At 36.3% G+C, this 23,275-nt stretch overlaps 8 protein-coding genes across 8 annotated transcripts; all 8 read left to right on the top strand.

Annotated features, from left to right (window-relative positions):
• The first annotated feature begins 2,114 nt into the window (after positions 1–2,114).
• Positions 2,115–4,060, top strand: EV154DRAFT_545344 (RuvB-like 1). Its single transcript, XM_051604648.1, has 5 exons — positions 2,115–2,298; positions 2,359–2,820; positions 2,876–3,025; positions 3,083–3,540; positions 3,603–4,060. The coding sequence occupies exons 1-5, from the start codon at positions 2,137–2,139 to the stop codon at positions 3,760–3,762; spliced, it is 1,392 nt and encodes a 463-aa protein (XP_051453822.1). The 5' UTR covers positions 2,115–2,136; the 3' UTR covers positions 3,763–4,060.
• A 474-nt stretch (positions 4,061–4,534) lies between these two features.
• Positions 4,535–6,092, top strand: EV154DRAFT_521402 (uncharacterized protein). The gene is made up of 3 exons (XM_051602903.1): positions 4,535–5,153; positions 5,231–5,583; positions 5,663–6,092. Exons 1-3 carry the CDS (start codon positions 4,623–4,625, stop codon positions 5,934–5,936), a joined length of 1,158 nt encoding a protein of 385 aa, XP_051453821.1. The 5' UTR covers positions 4,535–4,622; the 3' UTR covers positions 5,937–6,092.
• A 211-nt stretch (positions 6,093–6,303) lies between these two features.
• EV154DRAFT_470509 (membrane dipeptidase-domain-containing protein) lies at positions 6,304–10,188 on the top strand. Its single transcript, XM_051597854.1, has 10 exons — positions 6,304–6,549; positions 6,616–6,803; positions 6,862–6,887; positions 6,958–7,064; positions 7,120–7,741; positions 7,805–8,009; positions 8,067–8,659; positions 8,877–9,003; positions 9,057–9,423; positions 9,482–10,188. The coding sequence occupies exons 1-10, from the start codon at positions 6,325–6,327 to the stop codon at positions 10,118–10,120; spliced, it is 3,099 nt and encodes a 1,032-aa protein (XP_051453820.1). The 5' UTR covers positions 6,304–6,324; the 3' UTR covers positions 10,121–10,188.
• Positions 10,189–11,664: 1,476 nt separating this feature from the next.
• Positions 11,665–14,192, top strand: EV154DRAFT_470508 (uncharacterized protein). Its single transcript, XM_051597853.1, has 3 exons — positions 11,665–12,190; positions 12,239–12,484; positions 13,325–14,192. Exons 1-3 carry the CDS (start codon positions 11,771–11,773, stop codon positions 14,150–14,152), a joined length of 1,494 nt encoding a protein of 497 aa, XP_051453819.1. The 5' UTR covers positions 11,665–11,770; the 3' UTR covers positions 14,153–14,192.
• Positions 14,193–14,437: 245 nt separating this feature from the next.
• Positions 14,438–15,300, top strand: EV154DRAFT_485157 (HPP family-domain-containing protein; the record flags this gene model as incomplete). Its single annotated transcript, XM_051598734.1, has 2 exons — positions 14,438–14,455; positions 14,518–15,300. 2 exons carry the CDS (start codon positions 14,438–14,440, stop codon positions 15,298–15,300), a joined length of 801 nt encoding a protein of 266 aa, XP_051453818.1.
• Positions 15,301–17,297: 1,997 nt separating this feature from the next.
• Positions 17,298–18,828, top strand: EV154DRAFT_18276 (HPP family-domain-containing protein). Its single transcript, XM_051594251.1, has 3 exons — positions 17,298–18,376; positions 18,439–18,559; positions 18,721–18,828. Exons 1-2 carry the CDS (start codon positions 17,665–17,667, stop codon positions 18,450–18,452), a joined length of 726 nt encoding a protein of 241 aa, XP_051453817.1. The 5' UTR covers positions 17,298–17,664; the 3' UTR covers positions 18,453–18,559; positions 18,721–18,828.
• Positions 18,829–20,289: 1,461 nt separating this feature from the next.
• Positions 20,290–21,575, top strand: EV154DRAFT_554686 (velvet factor-domain-containing protein). Its single transcript, XM_051605212.1, has 6 exons — positions 20,290–20,370; positions 20,430–20,564; positions 20,628–20,770; positions 20,827–20,911; positions 20,968–21,138; positions 21,206–21,575. The coding sequence occupies exons 1-6, from the start codon at positions 20,318–20,320 to the stop codon at positions 21,546–21,548; spliced, it is 930 nt and encodes a 309-aa protein (XP_051453816.1). The 5' UTR covers positions 20,290–20,317; the 3' UTR covers positions 21,549–21,575.
• Positions 21,576–21,634: 59 nt separating this feature from the next.
• Positions 21,635–23,083, top strand: EV154DRAFT_521366 (uncharacterized protein). Its single transcript, XM_051602902.1, has 5 exons — positions 21,635–21,867; positions 21,938–22,131; positions 22,192–22,706; positions 22,772–22,926; positions 22,992–23,083. The coding sequence occupies exons 1-5, from the start codon at positions 21,661–21,663 to the stop codon at positions 23,004–23,006; spliced, it is 1,086 nt and encodes a 361-aa protein (XP_051453815.1). The 5' UTR covers positions 21,635–21,660; the 3' UTR covers positions 23,007–23,083.
• The last annotated feature ends 192 nt before the right edge of the window (positions 23,084–23,275 follow it).

The raw sequence follows: 23,275 nt of genomic DNA, 5'->3' as shown, positions 1-23,275 counted from the left end.
TTTACTATAATAGAACAGAATTAAAGTCTTGAATTTAATGATTTTATCTTGGATGATTGTGGTTAACAGTAAAATGATGTTTCGTTGTAAAAATAAACGATGTTGGGGAGAAAGGCTAAGTTCTATTCTAGAATTTACCATTTTTGATGGCACAAAAGCATGAATCTATATATTCTAAAGCTTTTTCTTTTAAAATCAATTTTAATAAAAGCGTCTTCCCGCGAGAGTTTGCATTATCCCTCAAATTAACCATTCTATTTTCTTCTTCTTGAAAAATAAATGAAAACCAATCGCGAGTCAACATTTTTGCAATTTACATTGCAATTTTACTCCTTTCAAACTTTGCGCGCGAGTGCGACGGTCATTTTGGTGCATTCCCGACGGTCTAATTCCTATTCCTTGCCGAGATATGTCTATTTTTGTCTAAAAGCAGGCCCAAAAAATTATCTTAAGCGCATAATCAAAAAATAAAAAATATAATAAAAAAAATTAGTTTTTGTTAGACAAAGTATGTTTTTTACATGTTGAATGTTTTTAAAAACTAGACCAAAGGATGCGCCTGATTTTCATTATAAAGTATGTCAAAACTCTTCACGCGAGAGTTTGCATTGATGCTTAAATGAACCATTGTATTTTCTTCCTCTTGCAAAATAGATGAAAGCAAATCACGAATCAACATTTTTGCACATTGTATTACCGTTTTGAGTTCTTAAACTTTGCTCGCGAATGCGACGGTCATTTTGGTGCATGTCCGACGTCTCAATTCCGTATCCTTCCCGAGATATACGGATTTTTGTCTAAAGGTTGCCCAGAAGTTAAAAGTTCTCTAATTTAAAACCTTGATGACTGTGCTAAGTAATCCGGCTTCATGGAAATTTCTTCATTATAACACAACTCTTGGCTCCGACCAATGAGAGATCTGAGAATTTAAGGAACAATAATAAATCAAGGGCAGCTATCTTACGATCTTCAATAAACCAAGCGAATGGTCCATCATATAAAACTACGATGGATCTGAGCTGTCAAATAAAAAAGCCACAATATATTCAATCTTCTATAAATATCAGGGCAAACCTGCCCGTCTAGTTAGCTCTTAATCAATTTTTATACAAATAAATCGACAAGACTTATAATTGTATTCTTTTGTTCTTTATCTAATTTTTTCTGTAGAACTATTCTCTCTTAAAGTCTATTTTTACTACAATTATGGTCTGTGATATAAAAAACATCCATAAAGACCGTTTGAATATGTTTAAGTTATAGATAATCCATTGAGAGATCTATTAATATTAAGTTTCTCTGTCTTATAATTCTTGATTTAATCTGAGAAGATTCTTTTCTCCATCAGTGATATCGTAACTCAGTGGCATAGCATTATGTATCTAACTGTCATTCGTATATCATATTTAGGCCAATCATGCAATCTTTAATATAGAAGTATGTATTGGTAGTAAGAGAAGTGGTATAACAGTATACAAGCGTATGCTGATATGCAACATCAAAGGTTGTTTTAATTTCATACTTTATTTATTTAAACGATCTGCGTAATTATTTATAAGTGAATCTTACCCAGACACGACACTTGTATTCTGACTTTTATGAAGGGCAATACAAAAATAAGCATGGATCGAATTATTGCACAAATGAAAAGTGCAAAATTAGAGAGTTTGATCTGGTCGATAAAGATAAATCAAATACTACACATAGTTCATAGTTTTTGTGATTAAAGAGAATTAAAAGAGTCGTTGTTCTGCACCAAATCTCAGTGTCGAAAATCTATACAATCAAATCCACAATAAATAAAGGATTGGATGATACACACAACAACTGATGCAACGGATTTTCGTCCCAGAATCAGAGGATCAAGTGCCATTACCTTTTTTCACACGTGAGGTGAGTAATACAAATAAGTAGGGAGTCGATTTAGATAAATAAGTCTCACTTATACCAACACCTTTCATCCAGAAAGTTTATCTATTCCAAGGTTTGCAAGTAGGCCAATTTGGCTGCGTTAATTTCTCCGGTGCGAATCGGCAACTCAATTTAAAAATGACAGTCTTCTCCTGGATTTATATCATTTTTTGAGGCTACTCGTCATTTTCCTTCTTTCTTCATAAAAGAAAATCAGCTATAACAATGACTACACTAGATGAAAATATGAGAGTTGAACATTTTACTTCAACACCACCAGAAAAGAGAGTATCTGCTCATTCACACATCAGAGGACTTGGACTTTTACCAGACGGAACCGCGCTTGCTATTAAAGGAGGTTTTGTTGGACAGGAAAACGCGAGAGAGGTAATTTGGCACAAAAAACGAGACGAAAAAAAAGCATTACAGGGACTAAACAGCAATAAGGCAAGTGGGATCGTTGTCGAAATGATCAAGTCAAAAAAAATGGCAGGCCGTGCTATCTTATTTGCTGGCGCACCAGGAACAGGAAAAACTGCCATTGCACTTGGCATCTCACAAGAACTCGGACCCAAAGTTCCTTTTAGACCTATTGTGGGATCTGAAGTGTATTCGACAGAAATCAAAAAGACTGAAGTTTTGATGGAAAACTTTAGACGTGCTATTGGATTGCGCATAAAGGAGACGAAGGAAGTATATGAAGGTGAAGTCACCGAGATCACGCCAGAAGAAACAGAAAATCCTTTAGGTGGTTATGGCAAAACAATTTCTCATGTCATTATCGGGCTCAAGACATTAAAGGGCACAAAACAGGTGAAGTTAGATCCTAGCATTTACGAATCTGTTCAGAAGGAAAGAGTGACGGTAGGCGATGTTATATACATTGAAGCTAGTACGGGTGCATGTAAGGTGGGTTAAACATTTTGTATAGCGAAATTTCATATGTATTCAGCTTTTATGTTAGAGAGTAGGACGTTCAGACGCATATGCTACCGAATTCGATTTGGAGGCAGAGGAATATGTCCCGTTACCAAAAGGTGATATACATAAAAAGAAGGAGATTATCCAAGACGTAACTCTTCATGATTTGGACGTAGCCAATGCTAGACCAGAGGTACAGACATATAGTTATTTTTATTTTAAACTGTTTACTGAAACAAATCGAGGTTAGGGAGGACAGGATATCGTGTCAATGATGGGTAAATTAGTCAAGCCTAAAAAAACCGAGATAACAGATAAATTGAGACAGGAAATCAACAAGGTTGTGAATAGATATATCGAGCAAGGAGTAGCCGAGCTTGTACCCGGTGTTCTTTTCATTGACGAAGTTCATATGCTGGATATAGACTGTTTTACATACTTGAATAGAGCATTAGAATCGCCATTTTCACCTATTGTCATATTCGCAACCAATCGTGGTATGTGTAATGTTCGTGGAACGGATGACATTGTTTCACCTCACGGAATCCCAGTTGATTTGCTCGATCGTCTTTTAATCATCCGTACATTACCTTACACCTTGGATGAAATCAAAGTTATCCTGCAATTAAGAGCTCGCATAGAAAATATTAAGATTGATGACGAGGCCGTAGAGTCTATTGCAGAGACTGGCGTAAATACTTCATTAAGGTATTGAACTAAAATAGTCAAAAACGGGGGGAATAGTATTTAATCACATGTATTATTTCTAGATATGCAATTCAGATATTAACACCAGCAAGTATTATTTCAGAAATGAATGGTCATGAATCGATTACAAAGGACGATGTGCTTCAAATTGATGATATATTCTTTGACGCAAAGAGGTCCGCTGCACATCTGGTTCGACAAGAATCAAAATTCCTTGTATAATAAAGAATAGCGTGCTGTCTATTTCGGCCTATCCTTCACCTATAAGACAAATACATATCCTTTCATGGAAAAGAATGAAGGAATAACAATGGGTGACAAGAGAATCAATTAGGATGAATGTCCGACCATTTTTTTTTTTTCAATTAACACAAGGAAACGAGTTTATTGTCTGCACAACAATGTAAACCTAAAGCAAAGTACTATGAAAGTATTACCCGATGATCTTAACTTGTAATGTACTCTATAACTATATATAATAAGACAACTACAGGATTAATGCTCACATGTTGAGCTAAACTTAATATTTGTGGTTTGCAACTTAGTATCATCGGTAGCCTTGTGTTAATTTCGCTAATTATTTGTTTATAATTACCATGCAATTTAAGAAAATCTTCTGTCATTTATAGATCCAATGTGTGAATGGTCAAAAGCCACGTAAAAGAACGCAGCCTTGTGTTTTGAGATGTCCTGAATTGTGCGACATTCCTGATTGTTGTATTTTAAAGTGCGTCAGGACATCAAAGTTGTAAGACATCCTCTAGACATCCGTTGTCGAAAAAAGTTAAAAGTACAAAAACAACATGAACTCTTTTCCATTTTGTCAGCATTTCTTTCCTATGTTTTTCCTTGCCCACCTTACCTTTTTCATACTCAATTACATTCAAGAACACATAAGTATCTCATATGATTTTAACAGTTGTTGAGCACCGCTTTTTATAGTCACACCGTGTGCAGCAAATAAAATCAATTTAAAGAAAAATGTCTGTACCATGTGATAATTAAATCTTTATTACTACAAGGTATTCCCATACTTCTTTTTTCTCTTTTCTTTTCCATTTCAACCTTTATCCCCTTACAATATGGTTATACCTTGTTTCAGAAGTAAAAAAGAACCCGCCTCACACCAGCAACCACAACAACAACATAGACAATCCTTCTTGGACGATGAACTTCATGCGTTCGACTTAACATGGAGAAATTATTTACCTTCGGCTTCACAGTTTTGTTGTTGTCTTTCCAATAGGGGAAATATTCGACTGGAGGACGAAGATCCTCTAGTTGAACCAGCTTATTACAACGACCATACTCTCTACCGAGGGGAAGCACTACAGAACTACTTGGAGAATCCAAGAGACTGGGAATTTGAGTCTGTCTTGGGCCAAAATGACTTGCCTCAGTTCGTTACACGAAATCCATTCGGTACATCCAGTCTAAAGAAAAAAAAGTCAAAAAAGTCAAAGAAAAGCAAACGTGAAAGACCCGTCGTGATGGAAACAGATATGGAAGAAGGCGATATTATAGGTTATGAAATTGACCATCATCAACAAGACGCTGAATTCTTGGGAGATGACCAAATTGCAAATTTGGCCTATAACAGACACAGTAGTCAGGTATGATCCCTGAAAGTGATTTCATTGTATGATTTTTTCTTATTTATTAATTATTATTTTTTTTGAATTTTGAGCAGGTGATGGACCAATATGGCGAGGAACTATATTATGATCATGTTCAAGGACCAGTGGTTCAGGAGATGCAAGCTCCGCCACGCGAATTTTATGCTGCAAGATCAATGCCTATGATAAATTTCGAACAAAATGGGGATGATGAGTACGAAGAACGCATTATTCAATCCTCTTCAGCACATACTATCAAACCTCAAGAATCTCTTGATGCCGCGCAGTCATTATTAAACAACCGAGTAGGTGATTTGACAGAAAAGCTAAGCTTTATCAAAAACAGCATGATTCATCCATCCGAAGAAAATGATGATACTAATACTATGCATACCATTAAAAATAACCACGGAACAACAGTAGAAAAGTAAATATCAGGCAGACAAAAAAATTGGGTCGTACCAAACGTTAAATGCGGGGGACTAACTTTTTATTTATTTTTCTAGCTCTGATATCGACTCGATTACATCAGAAGCACTAGATGTATACGAACATACGACATCAGCATATGAACACCAACAAAGGAGATATTCCAATAGTGATGAACTTCACTTACCATCTCTTGCAGACAATACCCCGTTTGTATCGGACCATCATCCTTTCACTTATTTTACTGATGACCAACATACTGAAGAAGAAGAGGCAGTGTCTCCTGAGAACGACTCAGTCAACGTCCGAAATATCGTGTTTGGTTTTGGCAAAAAATGGCTCGGCGTCTAGGCTTATCCATAAACATATGTACATCATAATCACACAAGCTTCTCCTTTCCTTCTACTACCACTTACTCTATAATATAATAACATGTCCGTTTAATTTCTCTTACACAACGCAAGCGTTCCAAAATTTAGGCTAAATAATAAATCCTTTAAGTGAACATATAACAAATTACCATTGATAAGCATGATCCTGTAATTCACCGATTACTAAGATAAGTGTCCTGCTCTTGACACACATGTTGTTATCTTTTATTTACCGCGGTTATTCTGGGACCATTCCATTTTTATCAGTGCATAAAAAAAAGTCCGTCCGCAGTGCATAAAAGCGTTCAACATGACATAATTTTTTTCTTTATTCTTTTCTTTTTTAACAAAACACAACAACAAAAAAATGGAATATTTCAAAAACCTTTTTCTCACTCAAGAACCCTACCCTACCGTCACAGTAGATGAAGAGAACCATGTCTTCCGTAGTTATCACGCAAAAGACGGACTCGTCTCTTCGCCTCTATTTCCCAAATTAAGTAAAAATGAATGTACAGTTGGTAAAATTTGGGAAGAAACCGTAAAAAAGAACCAACTCAAACCTGTCTTTGGTCAACGTCCACTTATAAAGGTAAGTTCAATCACATCTTTTAGCTGGTGTTTAGATTTCTCAAACTTTTCTCTTTAAACAAAAAAGATTCATACAAAAGAGAAAAAGCCAGCTTCTCCCGACCAAAAACCCAAAAAATGGACCTATTTTGAACTTGGTGATTACGAATGGATGAACTTCACAGAAGCAAACGATAAGGTTAAAAAAATTGCCTCTGCTCTTCAAAAACACGGCCTTGAAAAAGGTGATATCGTTATTTTATTCGCGAAAACAAGGTATGCATTTACAATTTTTGGCTAATATGGTAAAAAGTATTAAACTTAAACTTTATAGACCTGAATGGATGTTGACAGCATTAGGTAGGAATTCGATAATGACAACGTATTTGGGTTACACTAAATGATGTCATATTTTTATTTTATTTTTTAGCTTGCTTTACTTTGGGTTTAGTTATTACTACCGCCTATGATTCGATGCCTGCCGATGCCGTAAACCACATCATCAAAGAAACTGGTGCTAAGGCTATCTTTACCGAGGTAAGTAACTTCCATTATTGCACTAAATTGAAGGCTCACATATTTTGCTGTCTAGGTATCTTTATTTGGAACTTTGAACAAGGCTTATACCAAGTTAGACAAAAAGGATCAACCTAAGTTTGTATTTTATGCTGGTAAAGACTTTGAGGCTCCCGAGGAGTTGAAGAAGTTTAAAGATGGTAAGGCTCCCGAGGTAGAGATGCTTGAATTTAAAGATGTGACCGAAAATGGCTCCACAAAAATTGAGCCCGTAGGCGTTAAGCCAGATGATCTTGGTCTCATCATGTATACGTCTGGATCTACTGGGGCACCTAAAGGTGTCGAATTAACCAATGGAAACATTATTGCTGCCTTAGGTTCTGCACAATATCTTGTCCTTGGTTTTTTAAAGGATGGTTCACACACCTATGTTGGGTTCCTTCCTCTTGCACACGTTTTGGAGTTTTTGGTGGAATTAATCATGATCTCCTTTGCAATTCCTATTGGTTACGGTAGTGTGCGTACTCTAATGGATGATTCGATTTGTGGACCTGACGGTGAAGGTAAAGGTGATGGAGATCTCAAAGCACTGAAACCTACCATCATGGCTGGTGTACCTGCTGTATGGGAAAAGATCAAACACGGCGTTGAAAGACAATTAGACAAACAACATTGGACCGTAAAGAAGGCTTTCGAAGGTAGTTAATTCCTGTATTTACATACAATGACGACATGTTATCCTAACCGCGTCCTTTTTATAGCTGCTATTGAAATGAAATGGCAAATGTTGAAATTTTTTGGAAAAACCAATGCAATCACAGACGCGTACGACTCTGTTATTTTTGGTCCTATTCGAGAGGTCACGGGTGGTAAATTAAGGTTTACCATATCGGGTGGTGCACCTGTTTCTTTTGAAACTCAAAAGTTCATCACATCCACATTATGTTACATGCTTCAAGGTTATGGGTAAGGGTTTCTTTATCAATATTATCACAATATTTTCTGATTTTTTTTCTATTTCAGCTTAACAGAATGCTGTGGTTTAGGCTCTGTTACTCTTCCTAGTCTTGGTATGATCACTGGTGTCATCGGGCCCCCTTCACCTTCTATTGAATTCCGTCTTGTGGACGTACCCGATACCGAATATTTAGCCAAGAACAATATCGGGGAGCTTTGGTTGCGTGGTCCATCACTTATGAAAGGTTACCACAAGCAACCTAAAATCACTGCTGAAGCAGTTACAGACGATGGCTGGTTCAAGACAGGTGACGTTGCTCATTTAAATGAGGATGGCACTTTCGCCATTACCGATCGCGTTAAGAACTTGGTCAAGTTGGCTCATGGTGAATATATTGCTTTAGAGAATTTAGAATCCAAGTATAGAAACTGCAGTAATATCAAGAACATCTGTCTGGTTGCCGAAAGTGACAAGTCTTACATAGTTGGTGTTGTCGAACCAGCTGATAATGATGTTGACAAGGATACACTCTTAAAAGAGTTACAAAAGACTGCTCAAGATGCTGGTTGCAGCCGTGTAGAAACTGTCCGAGACATTGTAGTCACTCGTGATGTGGATTGGATGAAGGAGTATGTTACAACAAGTGGAAAAATGAAGCGTAGAGACGTCGTTAAAGGAAACAAGGAAGAGATTGAGAAAATATACAAGTAAAATAAAGATTTGTCGTTGTGACACGATATATTATTCATCTTTGCATTTATAAGCGTTATCTTTTTTTTATTTTTTTATCCTTTTTCATTGTTTATTCCCTTTTTAAATGGTTTATTTATCCTCAATTGCTATTGCTGCTTTGGCCTTACCTCTGTTTGCCCAAGCTATCCAACAAGAACAGCAGGTCCCTTTACAAACCAACAAGATTCATTTGAAGAAAGGACCTCTTGACCACGCTCATTCCCTTCTTCGTCACCACCCTCTTATCGACACCCATAATGACTTGCCCATGTAAGGAACAAATCCCGAGATTAATCTTATCAGTCTAATGTTGAATTATGTAGGTCTTTGGCATTCGATTTCAAGGGAAAAATCAATGACATGAACCTTACGAGTTTAGATTGGGGTCATACTGATATTACCAGAATCCGCGAAGGTCATCTTTCCGGACAATTTTGGAGTATCTACTATGACTGCGAAGATACAAAGTCTAACCAAGTTTTGAAAGCAATGGAATCGATCGATGTTACCAAAAGAATGGTTGATTTGTATCCCGAAACCTTTCAGTTGGCTACAAACACCAGACAATTCCATAGAGCTATTCGTCGTGGACGCGTTGCTTCAATGATGGGTATCGAAGGAGGTCAAATGATTGATAGCTCTATGGTTGCCCTTCGTCAATTTTTTGAGCTTGGTGTCCGATATATGACTGTAAGTTTAAATTTATAGGTTTGACATCAAATACACAATAACACCCGTCTAAATGTAGCTTACACACAACTGCCATACACCTTGGGCAGAGTCTTGTTGTGATCCCAACCCACCTCCTTTTGACAAAGGCTTAGGTTTAACTGCGTTTGGTAAAAAGATTATTCTTGAAATGAATCGTCTTGGCATGATGGTGGATATTTCACACGTTGCTCATGCCACCATGAATGCAGTACTTGATGTAACCCGTGCACCTGTATTATTTTCCCATTCTTCAAGTCATGCTATTTGTGCCATTGAAAGAAATGTTCCTGATACAGTACTCAAACGTTTAAATGAAACGGATGGTGTCGTTATGGTAAACTTTTATAATTCTTTCATTCAATGCGATCCTGCTAAGGAAGCCACCCTTTTGGATGTTGCTGATCATGTTGAGTACATTGCTTCCGTTGCTGGGCGTAATCGTGTTGGCCTCGGTGCGGATTACAACGGTATTGAACGTACACCTAAAGGTCTTGAGGATGTTAGCAAGTATCCCGATTTGTTTGCTGAATTAATCCGTCGTGGTTGGTCAGATGATGATTTAGTTGGTTTGGCTGGAAAGAACCTTTTGCGTGTTTGGAAGAAGGTTGAGCAAGTCAGCTCTGCTATTGCCAGAACCAAAGAATTACCTTCCGAAGAGAGATTAGAGGACTATTAAGTAATAGTATTATTGTAAGAGTAAAATAATTTTTATTAAATGGAAATTCGTTTGTTTTGTGTCGTTTTTGTTTGATAGCTCTTTATTGATTATTTATTATTTCCCTGCAATGGAAACCAGTTTGCTCACGAGATTCAAAAAAGGTTTATCTTACATGAGAAACGAACTTTTGGTTCTGTTAATTTCCAATGCAATTGTTTGCGATAATTAGGTATGTTCTCATGGAAGATTAAAGCCAAAAAGAGAACGGATTAAGGAGTTTTTAAGAGTTTTGTACTCGATCTAAGGTTGGGAATAAACACTCCGTGTTCATACTAGCTAGCCGATACAGCGGCTCCACCCCCAAAGTTCGTTTTCCAATTTCATAAATTCGCTTTTGTCGCAGCCCAAAGTTCGCTTCTTGATTGGTCAAAGTTCGTTTTTTGTAAATCACCCAAATTCGCTTTGGTGGCACCCAAAGTTCGTTTTCACGTCAGAAGAGTTCGCTTTTAAAAATTACAGGATTATGAGATAATGTTATGAGAGATAATGTTATGAGAGATAATGTTATGAGAGATAATGTTATGAGAGATAATGTTATGAGAGATAATGTTATGAGAAAAAAAAATGTTATGAGGAAAAAAAAATGTTATGAGAAAATGTTATGAGAAAATGTTATGAGAAAATGTTATGAGAAAATGTTATGAGAAAAAAAAATGTTATGAAAAAATGTTATGAGAAAAAAAAAAATGTTATGAGGAAAAAAAAATGTTATGAGAAAATGTTATGAGAAAATGTTATGAGAAAAAAAAAATGTTATGAAAAAAAAAGTCACAACATATTATCTCATAACATTATCTCATAACATTTTTTTTTCCTCATAACATTTTTTTTTTCTCATAACATTTTTTCATAACATTTTTTTTTCTCATAACATTTTCTCATAACATTTTTTTTTCTCATAACATTTTCTCATAACATTTTCTCATAACATTTTCTCATAACATTTTCTCATAACATTTTTTTTTCCTCATAACATTTTTTTTTCTCATAACATTATCTCTCATAACATTATCTCTCATAACATTATCTCTCATAACATTATCTCTCATAACATTATCTCTCATAACATTATCTCTCATAACATTATCTCATAATCCTGTAATTTTTAAAAGCGAACTCTTCTGACGTGAAAACGAACTTTGGGTGCCACCAAAGCGAATTTGGGTGATTTACAAAAAACGAACTTTGACCAATCAAGAAGCGAACTTTGGGCTGCGACAAAAGCGAATTTATGAAATTGGAAAACGAACTTTGGGGGTGGAGCCGCTGTAATGATGATTAGAACTATTTAAAGAAACTTGCTCCGAGACTTGAGACATTGCATCTATTTTTAAAATAAACAATTTTTGGGTATGGCTATTTAAGAACCATGAAGTCTTATTGTAAGACGAGCTCAACCGGTATCCAAAAAATTGTATACAATATATTTTCAGAAACAGTTTAATGCTGAAAGCTTGTTTGCACGCATTTTTAGGTGCCGTAAAATGTGTTTCTTATTGGCTCAGGCTATGACGGACTTCCAACGTGTCGGGGTTCAGACCATCACGTCATGCAAACACTTTTTATTTTCCTAACAACCCTTTCTCTTCATTTATTACGAAAAAAAAAATGGCGTTAGCCAATGAACGGATCATAACACTTGACGACTTTTCGCAGTTGCAAGCATTACTTGATTATGAGCAACAAGAGCGTGACAAACACATTATGCAATGCCACCATAATAGATCACCTATGGCTCCTTCTCTTCATAAACGACGTCATCAGCAATTTCGTCGTGCCATTAACCCACAAGCAAGCTTACAATCTAGTCTTGAAAGGGCTCGACTGGCTGAAGCCTCCATGCGACTAAAAAGAATGCGCACTCAGTATAAACGTCGTCGTACGTTGGAGGTTCAAATCTATTTAGATAATTACCGTAGACAAGCTCTGGTTCGTGCTGTGTTACCTGAAGAAGAAGAGTTGTATTACAGACAATGCATAGCTGCAGCACTTGAGGCAAGAAGAGTTCAAGCTTGTTTGCAAGAGTACGTTGACATCAAGAGGCTACAAGACATGCAAAATCAAATCGAAACGCAGCTTTTTTTGGCCAACCAAGAACCAGTTGTTGAAGATGATACGGAGGGTTATGACGCATATCGTACCTTGCAATTAGAGACCTTGCTAAGACATCTGTTTAACCAACAAACTCAGGAAGATATTGAATTTACTCCCAAGAGCGAACTTGAGGAAGCTGAGGATATGGCGGAAGTTTGGAAGCTTTTGTCAAACCAAAAGACTAATTATGAGACTCCTCGCTCGGCATTTTTGGCTCCGGATCATGACGTACTTTTAGGCATGGATAAAAATATTCCTGATGTCGGACATAATCAAAACAAACAAGAAGGCTTACTGGATGAAAAGTTCGAAATCGAAAATCCGATAGATCAAGTATTTACACGACAAGAGCAGGTTGAAGCAAAGAAGGCAAAGGACCAACCCTCTTCAAAGTGTGAGATTAGAAACGATAAGTCAATTGAGAGTGCACCTCCAAAATGTGAAGATGAATTGGAGAAGTTACTGAAGCAAGTACTGACAAAAGGGGATGCCAAAGCAGAGGAGCCCATTTATCTCGAGAAGCCTGGCGATGAGCTGAAGACACCAAAGAAGTATGCAACTTTCGAGACAGAAGTAAAAAAAATAGATGAACCCAATTATCAGATATTTAGTCAAGACAAGGGTAAATCCGACGAACCAAAAGAGCAAGTACCTACAAAAGAACTTCTCCCAGTGAAGAATGAAGCCAAAAGAAATGAATCCGAAAAACAAAAAGAGCAAACACCTAAAGATTATGTCAAAGAAGCAAAGGGAATCCACAAGCATAAAGAACATCACAAAGAAACAAAAAAACACAAGCACCCAAAAAAAGCTGGAAAAGACGAAACTAAATCAAACTCAAATGAAGTAATTGGCAATCATCCAGAAGAACCAAACAGAAATAAGGAAGAAAAAGGGAAATATGCCCATGAGACCAACGAGAAGAAGGAGGAGGCTAACGAAAAGAAGGAAGAGGCCAACGAAAAGAAGGAAGAGGTTAACGAAAAGAAGAAAGAGGTCAACGAAAAGAGGGAAGAGGCCAACGAAAAGAAGGAAGAGGCAAACGAAAAGAGGGAAGAGACGGATGAGCAAAAAGAAGGATATGTACATAACGAACCTACAGGAGATAACAAGGCTGAAGAGATCAAACATTCAAATGAAGAAGCAGATGATAAAAACTTTGACTATGATATTGATTTCCCTCCTCTTCAAAAACATGTGGTGCCTCTGCAGGACTTGATACAGCGGTTAGCATCAGAGCCAGTATTGATCGGTGAGCAGCAAACACATTTCAGTGATGAACCCAAGCCATCTGGTATTTGGGCCAAAAAATCGCATGCAAAATCACCTCCACCTCCACCTCTGTCAACACAAACAGAAGATAAGAAGGCGACCTTTTTACCTCAACATATTTTCACCGAAGCTGAACCCACACCTACACTCGAAAATATGCCGAATACACCTTTGGGTCAAGAAGAAGAAGGAGAGGAATCACAACATTTTGTAAATTCTGTGGCTGCTGAGCAAAAGAACGAGATTGTACCACCCGATCCCAAAAAGACCAAGATGCTTGAAGAATTAGAATCTATAAAACATCAGCTACAGGACGATGATAGCGAGCTAGTCAAAAGATGGAAACATGTTCTGCAAGGGGGTGATGATGGAAGCCAGCATTTGGAATTCTCTAAACAACAGCAAGGAACATTGGTTTTGACTGCCACCACTGGCTTTAATCGACAATTTTTAGGTTCTGAAGATGAACTGGTTCGAACCTTGATAAGATTAGATGCTATTGATAGCATGGGTGATGAATGCATTCGCAAAAAGCGAAAGAGTTTAGTTAAAACTTGTGAATCCATGTTGGATAAACTGGATGCTTACAAACAGACGCAATGGGAAAAAGCAATTGTTAAATAATAACTCCGTATATGTGGGTAAAATAAAATCAGATCTCGATATTTTTTCTTTTGTTTTCTTTTTTTTCTTTTGTTTGTTAATCGGAGTTTTCCATCAATGACAAGGTTACAAAGACTGCCCTATTGTATATCACATTTTTTAGGCTATCGTGAACCAAGTCATGTTGCCAAAGCATTGCCCAAGTGGAAAATTTACACTTGGTCTTTCATAGCTGCGTGGATTGGTATTGCACTTTTAGAGATTATTTTTACATATGCTTCTTCTTTTCAGTCGCACCATACACCCATGATTATTGCATCATTCGTAAGATCAATTTAAATTACTCCTTTTTTATTTTTGGTAACAAACAAAGAAAAAAATCTTAGGGAGCAAGTGCAATTTTAATTTATGGTGTTTTAGATTCTCCATTAGCTCAACCTCGAAATGTCATTTGTGGTCAACTCATCGGATCTATTGTGGGTGTTATTATTGCACAGCTTTTTCTTAATATTCAACATGTCTGGGCTTCTGAAGAACAAAAAGTGGTTGTAGAATGGCTAGGAGGTGCTACAGCCATGGCTCTTGCCTTGACAGTAATGCAAATCACAAAGACTGTTCACCCACCCGGTGGTGCAACTGCATTAATTGCTGTCATCACTCCTAATATTGTTGAAATGGCCTGGTTCTATATCGCCATCGTATTTTTATCTTCTGTTTTGCAGGTTCTGGTTGGCTGTTTAGTGAATAATGTAGAGCGTAGATACCCTCAATACTGGTGGACCCCTCACACACCCATCCGGATTGATCCTGCCACTATATCCACCCTGATACCCAATGCAGATACCGATAGTAGGCGCAAAGAAGAGGTCGTCTCTAACAATCTAACAGCTGCTGAAGAGGGAAGGATATGTAGCGGCGATATATCTATCAGACGCTTGTCTGTCGTTTCCAGCAGTGCTAATTCTTCGTCTACAGCAATGAGTATAGATAATTCTGTAGAAAATGCAATCAAAATATTACAAGAACACGCTCAAAAATCAAACATTTCGTATACTTTAATATCCCCAGGATTACCCTTAATTACCACCTCCGGAATACTAACTGATGAGCAGTACCAATTCATGACAATTTTAGCACAAGACGTCTCTCTTGAACCTAAAAAGATTTAGTATGCAAAATAGAAATAAAAGCAAAGTTTGTTTAAAGATCTCTTGTTCAATTTGTGTGCCTTTTCTTTTTCTAAGTTTCATATATTATCCACTACATTATAAGGAAGCATAATAACGTAATGTACTATAGGAACTAAAACCTCCTTAAATTTCGAAAACAGAAATTTTATGTAGGATTCGTTCTGCTTCTACATAAAACTGTTCAACATTCGGCAAGTAATTTTACCGAACAATAGTATAATATTGTTTTGGAAAAGTTAATGTTACTCTATTGACTGCCTCATAATTATCGTTTATCCTTTTTGCTTACTTCTATTCTATTTATTCATAGTTGTTTAACACGAATAAAACTGGCTAACTACAGATTAATGAGACAAAGATTTTTATCTTTCTCTTACGATAACTAGTAGGCAAAAAATGGGCCCTGCGCTGATGGACACAAAACCCAGAACAAATGATCGATACTGTAAAGGAAGTTCTATAATTAACAATTGTTCAGCAATATATATAAAAAGCAGGAATAATTACTTATTTAGCAAATTCTGTTTATAGACTTTTTTCTTCTATTCGCGCACATCATCAAATCTGACTAAAATAGTATTACATATACACGCGTGCTTTAGAATCACTAATAGCCAAATAATGATGCTGATATTAATAGTGAAACTTCATTGCTTTCAATAATATCATCTTGAGGTGAAAACTTATTTGTAGTTTTTAATTTAGTTTGATTTCAGTTCTTTAGCTTCAACATGTAAATGTTAGCTACTAGTGGGGTTAGTTTCTCGAACAGTGTCTTGCCACCGAAAAGTTTCTGCCTGACAGGATATAAGATGCGGCGAATGCAATTTTCAACTCTGCTTTAAAAACCGTGGATATCACTGAAACATAAAACTGCTTATTACTATTTATATTTCTTTCAAAAATTAAAAAATGTCACCCCTAAAAAAAGAGGAAATGAATCTGTGATATCTCTAAAATTTTTTTGATGCTCTATAAAGACCGTACACTTTAAGATGCATTTTAACGATAATAAAAACTAAGTTAAATGCAGGAAGAGGATCATCCTTGAAGGGGAAAAACAGTTGATGATATGATATCTTTAAACTATATAACTATATAAGGCCAACGAAGCAAGGGAACATTAAGACAAAAATGTTAGTAAAGGTTTTACAAGCCAAACATATTAAATCAAATCGAAGATGGAGATTGCACTCGGTGAGCAAAAAGCATTTTTGATGATTTTTGCTTCACAGAAGACTCAACCGATAGTTTGGATTAAGATAGATGTCATTATATAGCAAAGGTTGTTGTATATGAGGTATATGTACAGAAGATAAATAAACTGGTGAATGGTGTATATCCTTAAGGCTGATACCACACTCTCGGCCATGATCTTCTTTTAGGATGTTCCGCACCGATGAAAAATCAAACTTAGGAGTAAGCAATTTAAATGCCAGTACAATATAGTGATATATTTAAATGAGCCGCCCAGGATAAAGAATTTTTTGGACAGGTCGCAATACCTGTGCATTTACCATACTCCATTAGTGGAATCAGATATTCCTTCAGCAACACTGCGGATAATCCGTGTGGTGGTTTTTGGAAAAGCTTGAGCTCGGGAATCATAATGAATCATATATGGGCATAATCAATCTCATCAAAACCAACCCTCCTTCTGTAAACAAGAAACCCTTTAATTCCGTTATGCGTGATACTAAATTTATTCATCCGAGAACATCACGCTTAAAATAAGTGATTACTAAAACCTCAGCATTGTGGCACTTGAAAAAAAAAACCGCAGCAAAGTGAATACCAGCACCAATAGAAAAACAGACGATTTTCGGGCGGATTTCGGGTTAAACAAATAGTATAACGAACTTGGATCATGATACCGTACATTTGTTTTAGAGATGGTATCTATGATAAGTTGTAATTAGAGGCAGACTAAATATAAGAAGAAAAAAAAACAAACACGGATAAAAAGGGCGTTGATTCTCAAATGATCCGTGTGCACGTCAAAATGTGACACCACATATGAGCTCAATCGTGATATAAAATAGCTGAAAATCTTTTAATATTGTTTCACCCTCTTTTCTTTCTTCATGACTAGACTCCGGCGACTACCATTTCCCCTTGCGTATATTTTGGGGTATCGTAAACCGAATCACAAGAGCAAAATTATTCCACAATGGAGAGCTAATCTCTGGTCGTTTATAGCGTCCTGGTTGGGGATTGCCTTGTTGGAGATTATATTCACCTATTCTGAATCATTTCAGTCACACGATACACCTATGATTGTTGCTTCATTCGTAAGTTCAGTATACATTCAGAAAAATAACTTTGTTGCCGTAATGTATTAAAATGGTAAACGTAATGCAGGGTGCAACAGCTGTTTTAATTTATGGTGTCATCGAATCCCCTTTAGCACAACCTCGCAACGTTATCTGTGGTCACTTGATTGGATCTTTAGTAGGAGTAATTATTGCACAACTTTTTTTAAACATCCAACATGATTGGGTTTCGGAATCCCAAAGAATTGCTGTTCAATGGGTAGGCGGTGCTACTGCTATGGCTCTCGCTTTGACCCTGATGCAAATCACCAAGACAGTTCATCCTCCGGCAGGCGCCACGGCTTTAATCGCCGTTGTGACACCCAATATTCTCGAGATTTCTTGGTTCTATATCGGTGTCGTCGTACTGTCAGCTGTCATGCAAGTCACAGTGGCCTGTTTAATTAATAATATTGAACGACGTTACCCTCAATATTGGTGGACTCCACACAAGCCAATACAAATAGACCCTTCAACTATAAACACAATTATGCCTCATTCGGATGAAAAGGGCCCAGAAGATGTTGTTGCTGATGACTTGACTGCTGCTGAAGAAGGCAGTATAACATCCTGTACATTGGTAGAAGAGGCTATTGCTACTTTAAGGCAACAAGCGGAAAGCTCAAAGATACCATTCACCTTACTTATACCAGGGTCTCCTCTGATTATGACACCAGGCTTATTCCGTTCAGAAGAAACTATAGATCTACTGAATAAAATCAGCAATTCCTCGCAGAGCAATGGTAGGTCTTGAACAGAAATAAAAGTTGAAAGAAATCAACTTGCTGATCTAATCGTTTCTAAGGTGTCCAACAATAAGGTTTAACGTTCCCAGTTTACAGAATGTGAATGGCGCGCGGTGTATCGGTTTTTTTTTTTTTTTTTTTTTTTTTTTTTTTTATATACATGTTTATTTTCACAAGAAGGTAAAAAAGGTAATAAAACAATTATCCCAGAGTTTTAACCTTGAACACGTGTAACTGATATGATATAAGCTATATTTTTGGACAGAAATCCAAGTTACCGTCATCTATTTGAAACAATTAGTCCATTGAAAACCCAAAAAATCCCTCTTAAATTTTTTTAGTGGCACATTGGGAGACTTTTAAAGTCCCGGTTTGGTTAAGGAAATATTGTAAAAATACCGAGAGAATGGAGAAAAACAGCAATGTAATGCATAAGCATAACTCAAGCGTACAAAGTTGACTTTTTTGTCAATCGGATCTCAATAATTTAGTTATTGTGGTAAGTGAACCAAATATGTCATACAAAAGTATTTGAGCACATTACCAGCGTTTACGAATAAATCATAAAGTCTCCCGGAATAGAATTTTGTAGATTCACTACCACAGAGTAATCTGTATGTGCTTTCTTCTTATATTTCTTGGCTTTTTCCTTATTGGTCTTATTGCGCCCTTAGCCAAGAGTTGAAACGTTATATTCTGTTCTCTCTTATGATGTACACTAGCGCAATTGATTCATTACCGTTCTTATAATGTGTTCTCCACAATATCCTAGTCTGTTTTTTGGTAACTGAAAAGTATCTGTTTATTTACGTCTTCTTACTGCTACTACTGACTTGGTGACCCTTGTAATAATACAACCTATTAGCATAGTATTATCATTATCTAGTTTTTCTAACAAAATGTTTGGGACACCTGCTTGTGGATGGAGGCTCTTACTAATGAAATCCCAATGCGTTCACCTTTATTCTTATCATTTAAAATAGTACCAATTATTAATGAACGGATTCTCCATATTAAACAATTTCGCCAAGATTCTTTGTGTTATTCGATGTTCTGTGACTTTTGTAGCAATATATGTGTAGTCATTACACGGAATTGTAATACATAATTGAGGTCTGACAGTGCATTCCTTCCAACTAAAGAAAAAGATGGACGAGTTTAAACAAAGTCTCTCAAGTATTAAGCTTAAAAGCCAGAGAGATCTGGTTGTCATCGCCTTTTCTTTGATAAGAAGTTTTAAGAGAGAGAAGGGTTCCCAGAGGTGGACGACTCTTTATAAGGATGAATAAGGTTTTTGCTTAAACCGTATTATTGTTTGCCACTCATCATTACCAAGAAAGGAGAGCTATTTCTAGAGACTTGCTTGGACGGATACAATTTCTTATATAAATGTGCGAATATCAAAAGCTAAAGTGCAACTTTTTTGAGAGGTTGTATGATCTACAAATTATGGTTGGTGAGCCGCCAATTGGTTCCACATCATCTGTGTGTCTATTAAAGCCATGTGTTACATTTGGCCATCAATATAGGGGTTTAAAAAGGATAAAAATAGTGTATAGGATTATAAGAAACACAACAAACTATATACAAAGTGTACCTGCAGGAAACTAAAATCGTCCACAAGATAACAATAGAATGTTACATTTTACCTTTTTTAATAATAAAAAGTAGAAAAAAAAAAAGGTTCAAATTTGGTGATTATTTCACATGTATCCTTTTTTTTTTTACTAACCCAAAAGCAATTATTCCAATTACAGCAAAATTACACTTTTACAGAAATAAACTGAATTTTTTTACCGAGCAAAAAAATAAATCCAGCTGTTTTCGGGAAAGTTCTTTCCCGAGTTTATTTTAAATAGAAATGGAACGTACCCTTAGCTTTTTTTCTTCTTCTTTCTTTTCTCTTTACCCTTCTTTTTTCTTCTTATTCCTCATACCATGTCTTGTACATATCGCTTCATGGATTCTTCTACTCAATTACCCGCTAATAGGTAAAAAAAATAGATAATCAAACAATACAATAATAGCAAGGTACTAATGCCTGAGTCAGGAGTTATGATATCATTCAAAGACAGCATCCTCAGCAGGCCAAAGTCAGTGTATCTAACGAAAGAGACAGACGATCGATTGAACCAGCACCAATTCTACAAATGAAATGGTTAAACTGTACATCAGCAGAACAGAAGTAATAATAATAACCCATTGATGAATATACGCCAAAATATTTACAATGTTTTTTTTTAATTAGAAAATCATTACAGAGTCCATTTTATTTTATGGTAGTAAATATTGTACACACTCAGAACCAAAGCGTGTTGCTACCATCACTAGAATATTTATCTGGGTCAACTGTCTGTTCATTGTACAGATTAAGGGATATCGATAACACAGGTACTACAACAATGTTATTGAAACTCATCTCTGGATATTAATTTTGTTTTTTACAGATGGTGGTTTTTTCGTATTTGGTGATTTAGCAGTAAAGAAAGCTGGTGTATATAAGCTACATTTTAGTTTGTTTGAACTAGTGGGGTAAGAAAAGATTAAATTTTAACAGATGATAAATGCTGACGTGTAACATTTAATAGAGATAAAGTGGAAACTCATAAAGCAATGTATTCAAATGAATTTACAGTGTATACATCTAAACAATACCCGGGCGTGATAGAATCATCTTTTTTGTCACGTACATTCTCAGATCAAGGCATTAAGATTAAAGTTAGAAAAGAAAGCCGCAGCAATGGAGATGATATAAAAAGGTACAAAATAGACAAAAACAGAAAATATAGTTCAAATTTGGCTAATAATTATTTTTTCGGTTTAAAGTGGGACCAATTTACGTAAACGGAAATCTGAAAATTCCAAGACGAAACAGAGAGAAGTAGTGAGTCCACCTTCATATGCTTCAGATGATGCTTACTTTGGTAGATGGCATGCTTTAAATCATAAATCTAAAAGACAAGTAGTGCCATCCCCAACCCCATCCTTATCTCCTACTCTTCCTTCCATTTCTTCACCACCGCCAAATCAATTACATGAGAAATGGATGATGATGGATGTAGATAGCTATATATCCAATGCATTGCCACCACTACATGAAATCATGAACAGAAATCATTCATACTCTCCATTCCCTTTAGATAATTCTTTTTTCAATCGTCATCATTAAAAAAACCCATATTTTGTAAATAATCAATTATCATTGGACGACGTGGCAAATTGTGTACTTTTTTTTTTAATCCCACAAATATTTCCCTCTCTTTTTTTTCCCTCATAACGAAATGGAAACAAGTTTAGTCATTCATGTTCGATCCCCTTCGCTGAACGAAACATTAATTGTAACCACTAATTTGAGTGCAACTGTACTATCCTTGAAAGAATCTATTGAACCTATACATCCTCACCACCCTACTGTTGAAAACCAACGTATCATTTACAGTGGAAAATTACTGCAAGACACCGAATTACTTTGTAACATTGTTAAAAATGTAAAATTAACAAATTTGCAGTCTCCATTTTATACATGTTCAACTTGTATTAACCTGCTTTATTCTCTAGGTTGATGATGAAGTAGCTCCAATCTTTCATTTAGTTGTGAAACCTTCTCTCCAATCTATTTCACAGTCAATTCCTGCACCAGTTCCACCTCCCATTCCAGAGCCAGTTGTCAGTGAGACTTTGCCACAGAATAATACCACCATGCCCGCTTATCCCCCTGTTTTACCTGGTGGTTATCAAGTTGTAGTTATAAAGTAATTTTATACTTCTCACTCTGTATTGGTATACTTGAAAATATTAACTTGTGTAATTAGTGGCCAATATTACCTCGCTCCTGTCCTAGTAGCCTCTCAGCCATTACCTCAGTTTCAACCACATGCTTCCTTTTACCAACAACCTACCACTCATTACCCAACACAACAAGGACAGCAAACACAAACTTCACCAGCTTCACCGCCACCAACAACACAGTTCCAACCTGCGCAGCAGTTCCAACCTGCACAATTTCCTCAACCGGCACAATTCCCTCAACCTGCACAATTTCCCCAGCCTGCACAATTTCCCCAGCCTGCTCAAGAACCTGCCCAAGCACAAGGTCCAGCGTTAGTCCGCCCAGCTAATGTTCAGCGTGCCACAACCATTTGGCTTGCATTAAAATTGGCTGTAGTTCTATTTATGCTGTGCCAAGGCGCAAGTATTGAAAGAATATTTATATTTCATATCATCGCATTTGTTTTCTTTTTGTATCAAACTGGCAGATTAAGATTTGTACTTCGTCGTGTACGCGTAGAGGATATCAATAATCGATTTAGACCTATGGCTCAGCGAGGTAAGTTGGAATAATGTGCCTGTGCTTTTATGAAAACAGGTTTGTTAACAGTCATTTTTTTTTAGCTCCACCTCCAATTCCAACACAGGCAGTTCCACAAGGACCCGCTACCTTGATTGATACCGTGAAAAGAGGTGCATACACATTTTTTGCATCTTTATGGCCTACTTATAATCAAGATCCTGCTCAGGCAGCAGATAACAATGAACAAAGAGAAGGGGTACAGTTAACATGAATTGGGCAGCCATATATTCATACTTTTATAACTAACTTTTTTTTAACTAGTTGGAAGAATTTTAGGGAGTGTATTTAAAAATTGAATAAAAGATAACTATGATTTTTTCGTTTGAAACAATAAATCACATTTTATACATGTATGATATAAATTGATATATGCAACTAGCATTTGAGTAGTTCAAACGGGGTTTTGTGTGACATTTTTGAGCATTCATTTCCGACTAGTACAGACAATATATTCAAATAGAGATGCATGAAGTTGATTATTGTCTCAAAACCTTAAATAAAACAAATCGTTTATTTCATTGGACAGTGACGTTAATTAGAATGGA

Source organism: Mucor mucedo (assembly GCF_025094135.1).
Source record: "Mucor mucedo strain NRRL 3635 chromosome Unknown EV154scaffold_108, whole genome shotgun sequence".
Taxonomy (NCBI): Eukaryota; Fungi; Mucoromycota; class Mucoromycetes; order Mucorales; family Mucoraceae; genus Mucor; species Mucor mucedo.
The sequence above is the reverse complement of the archived record's forward strand: the minus strand, read 5'-3'. Positions and strand labels throughout refer to the sequence as shown.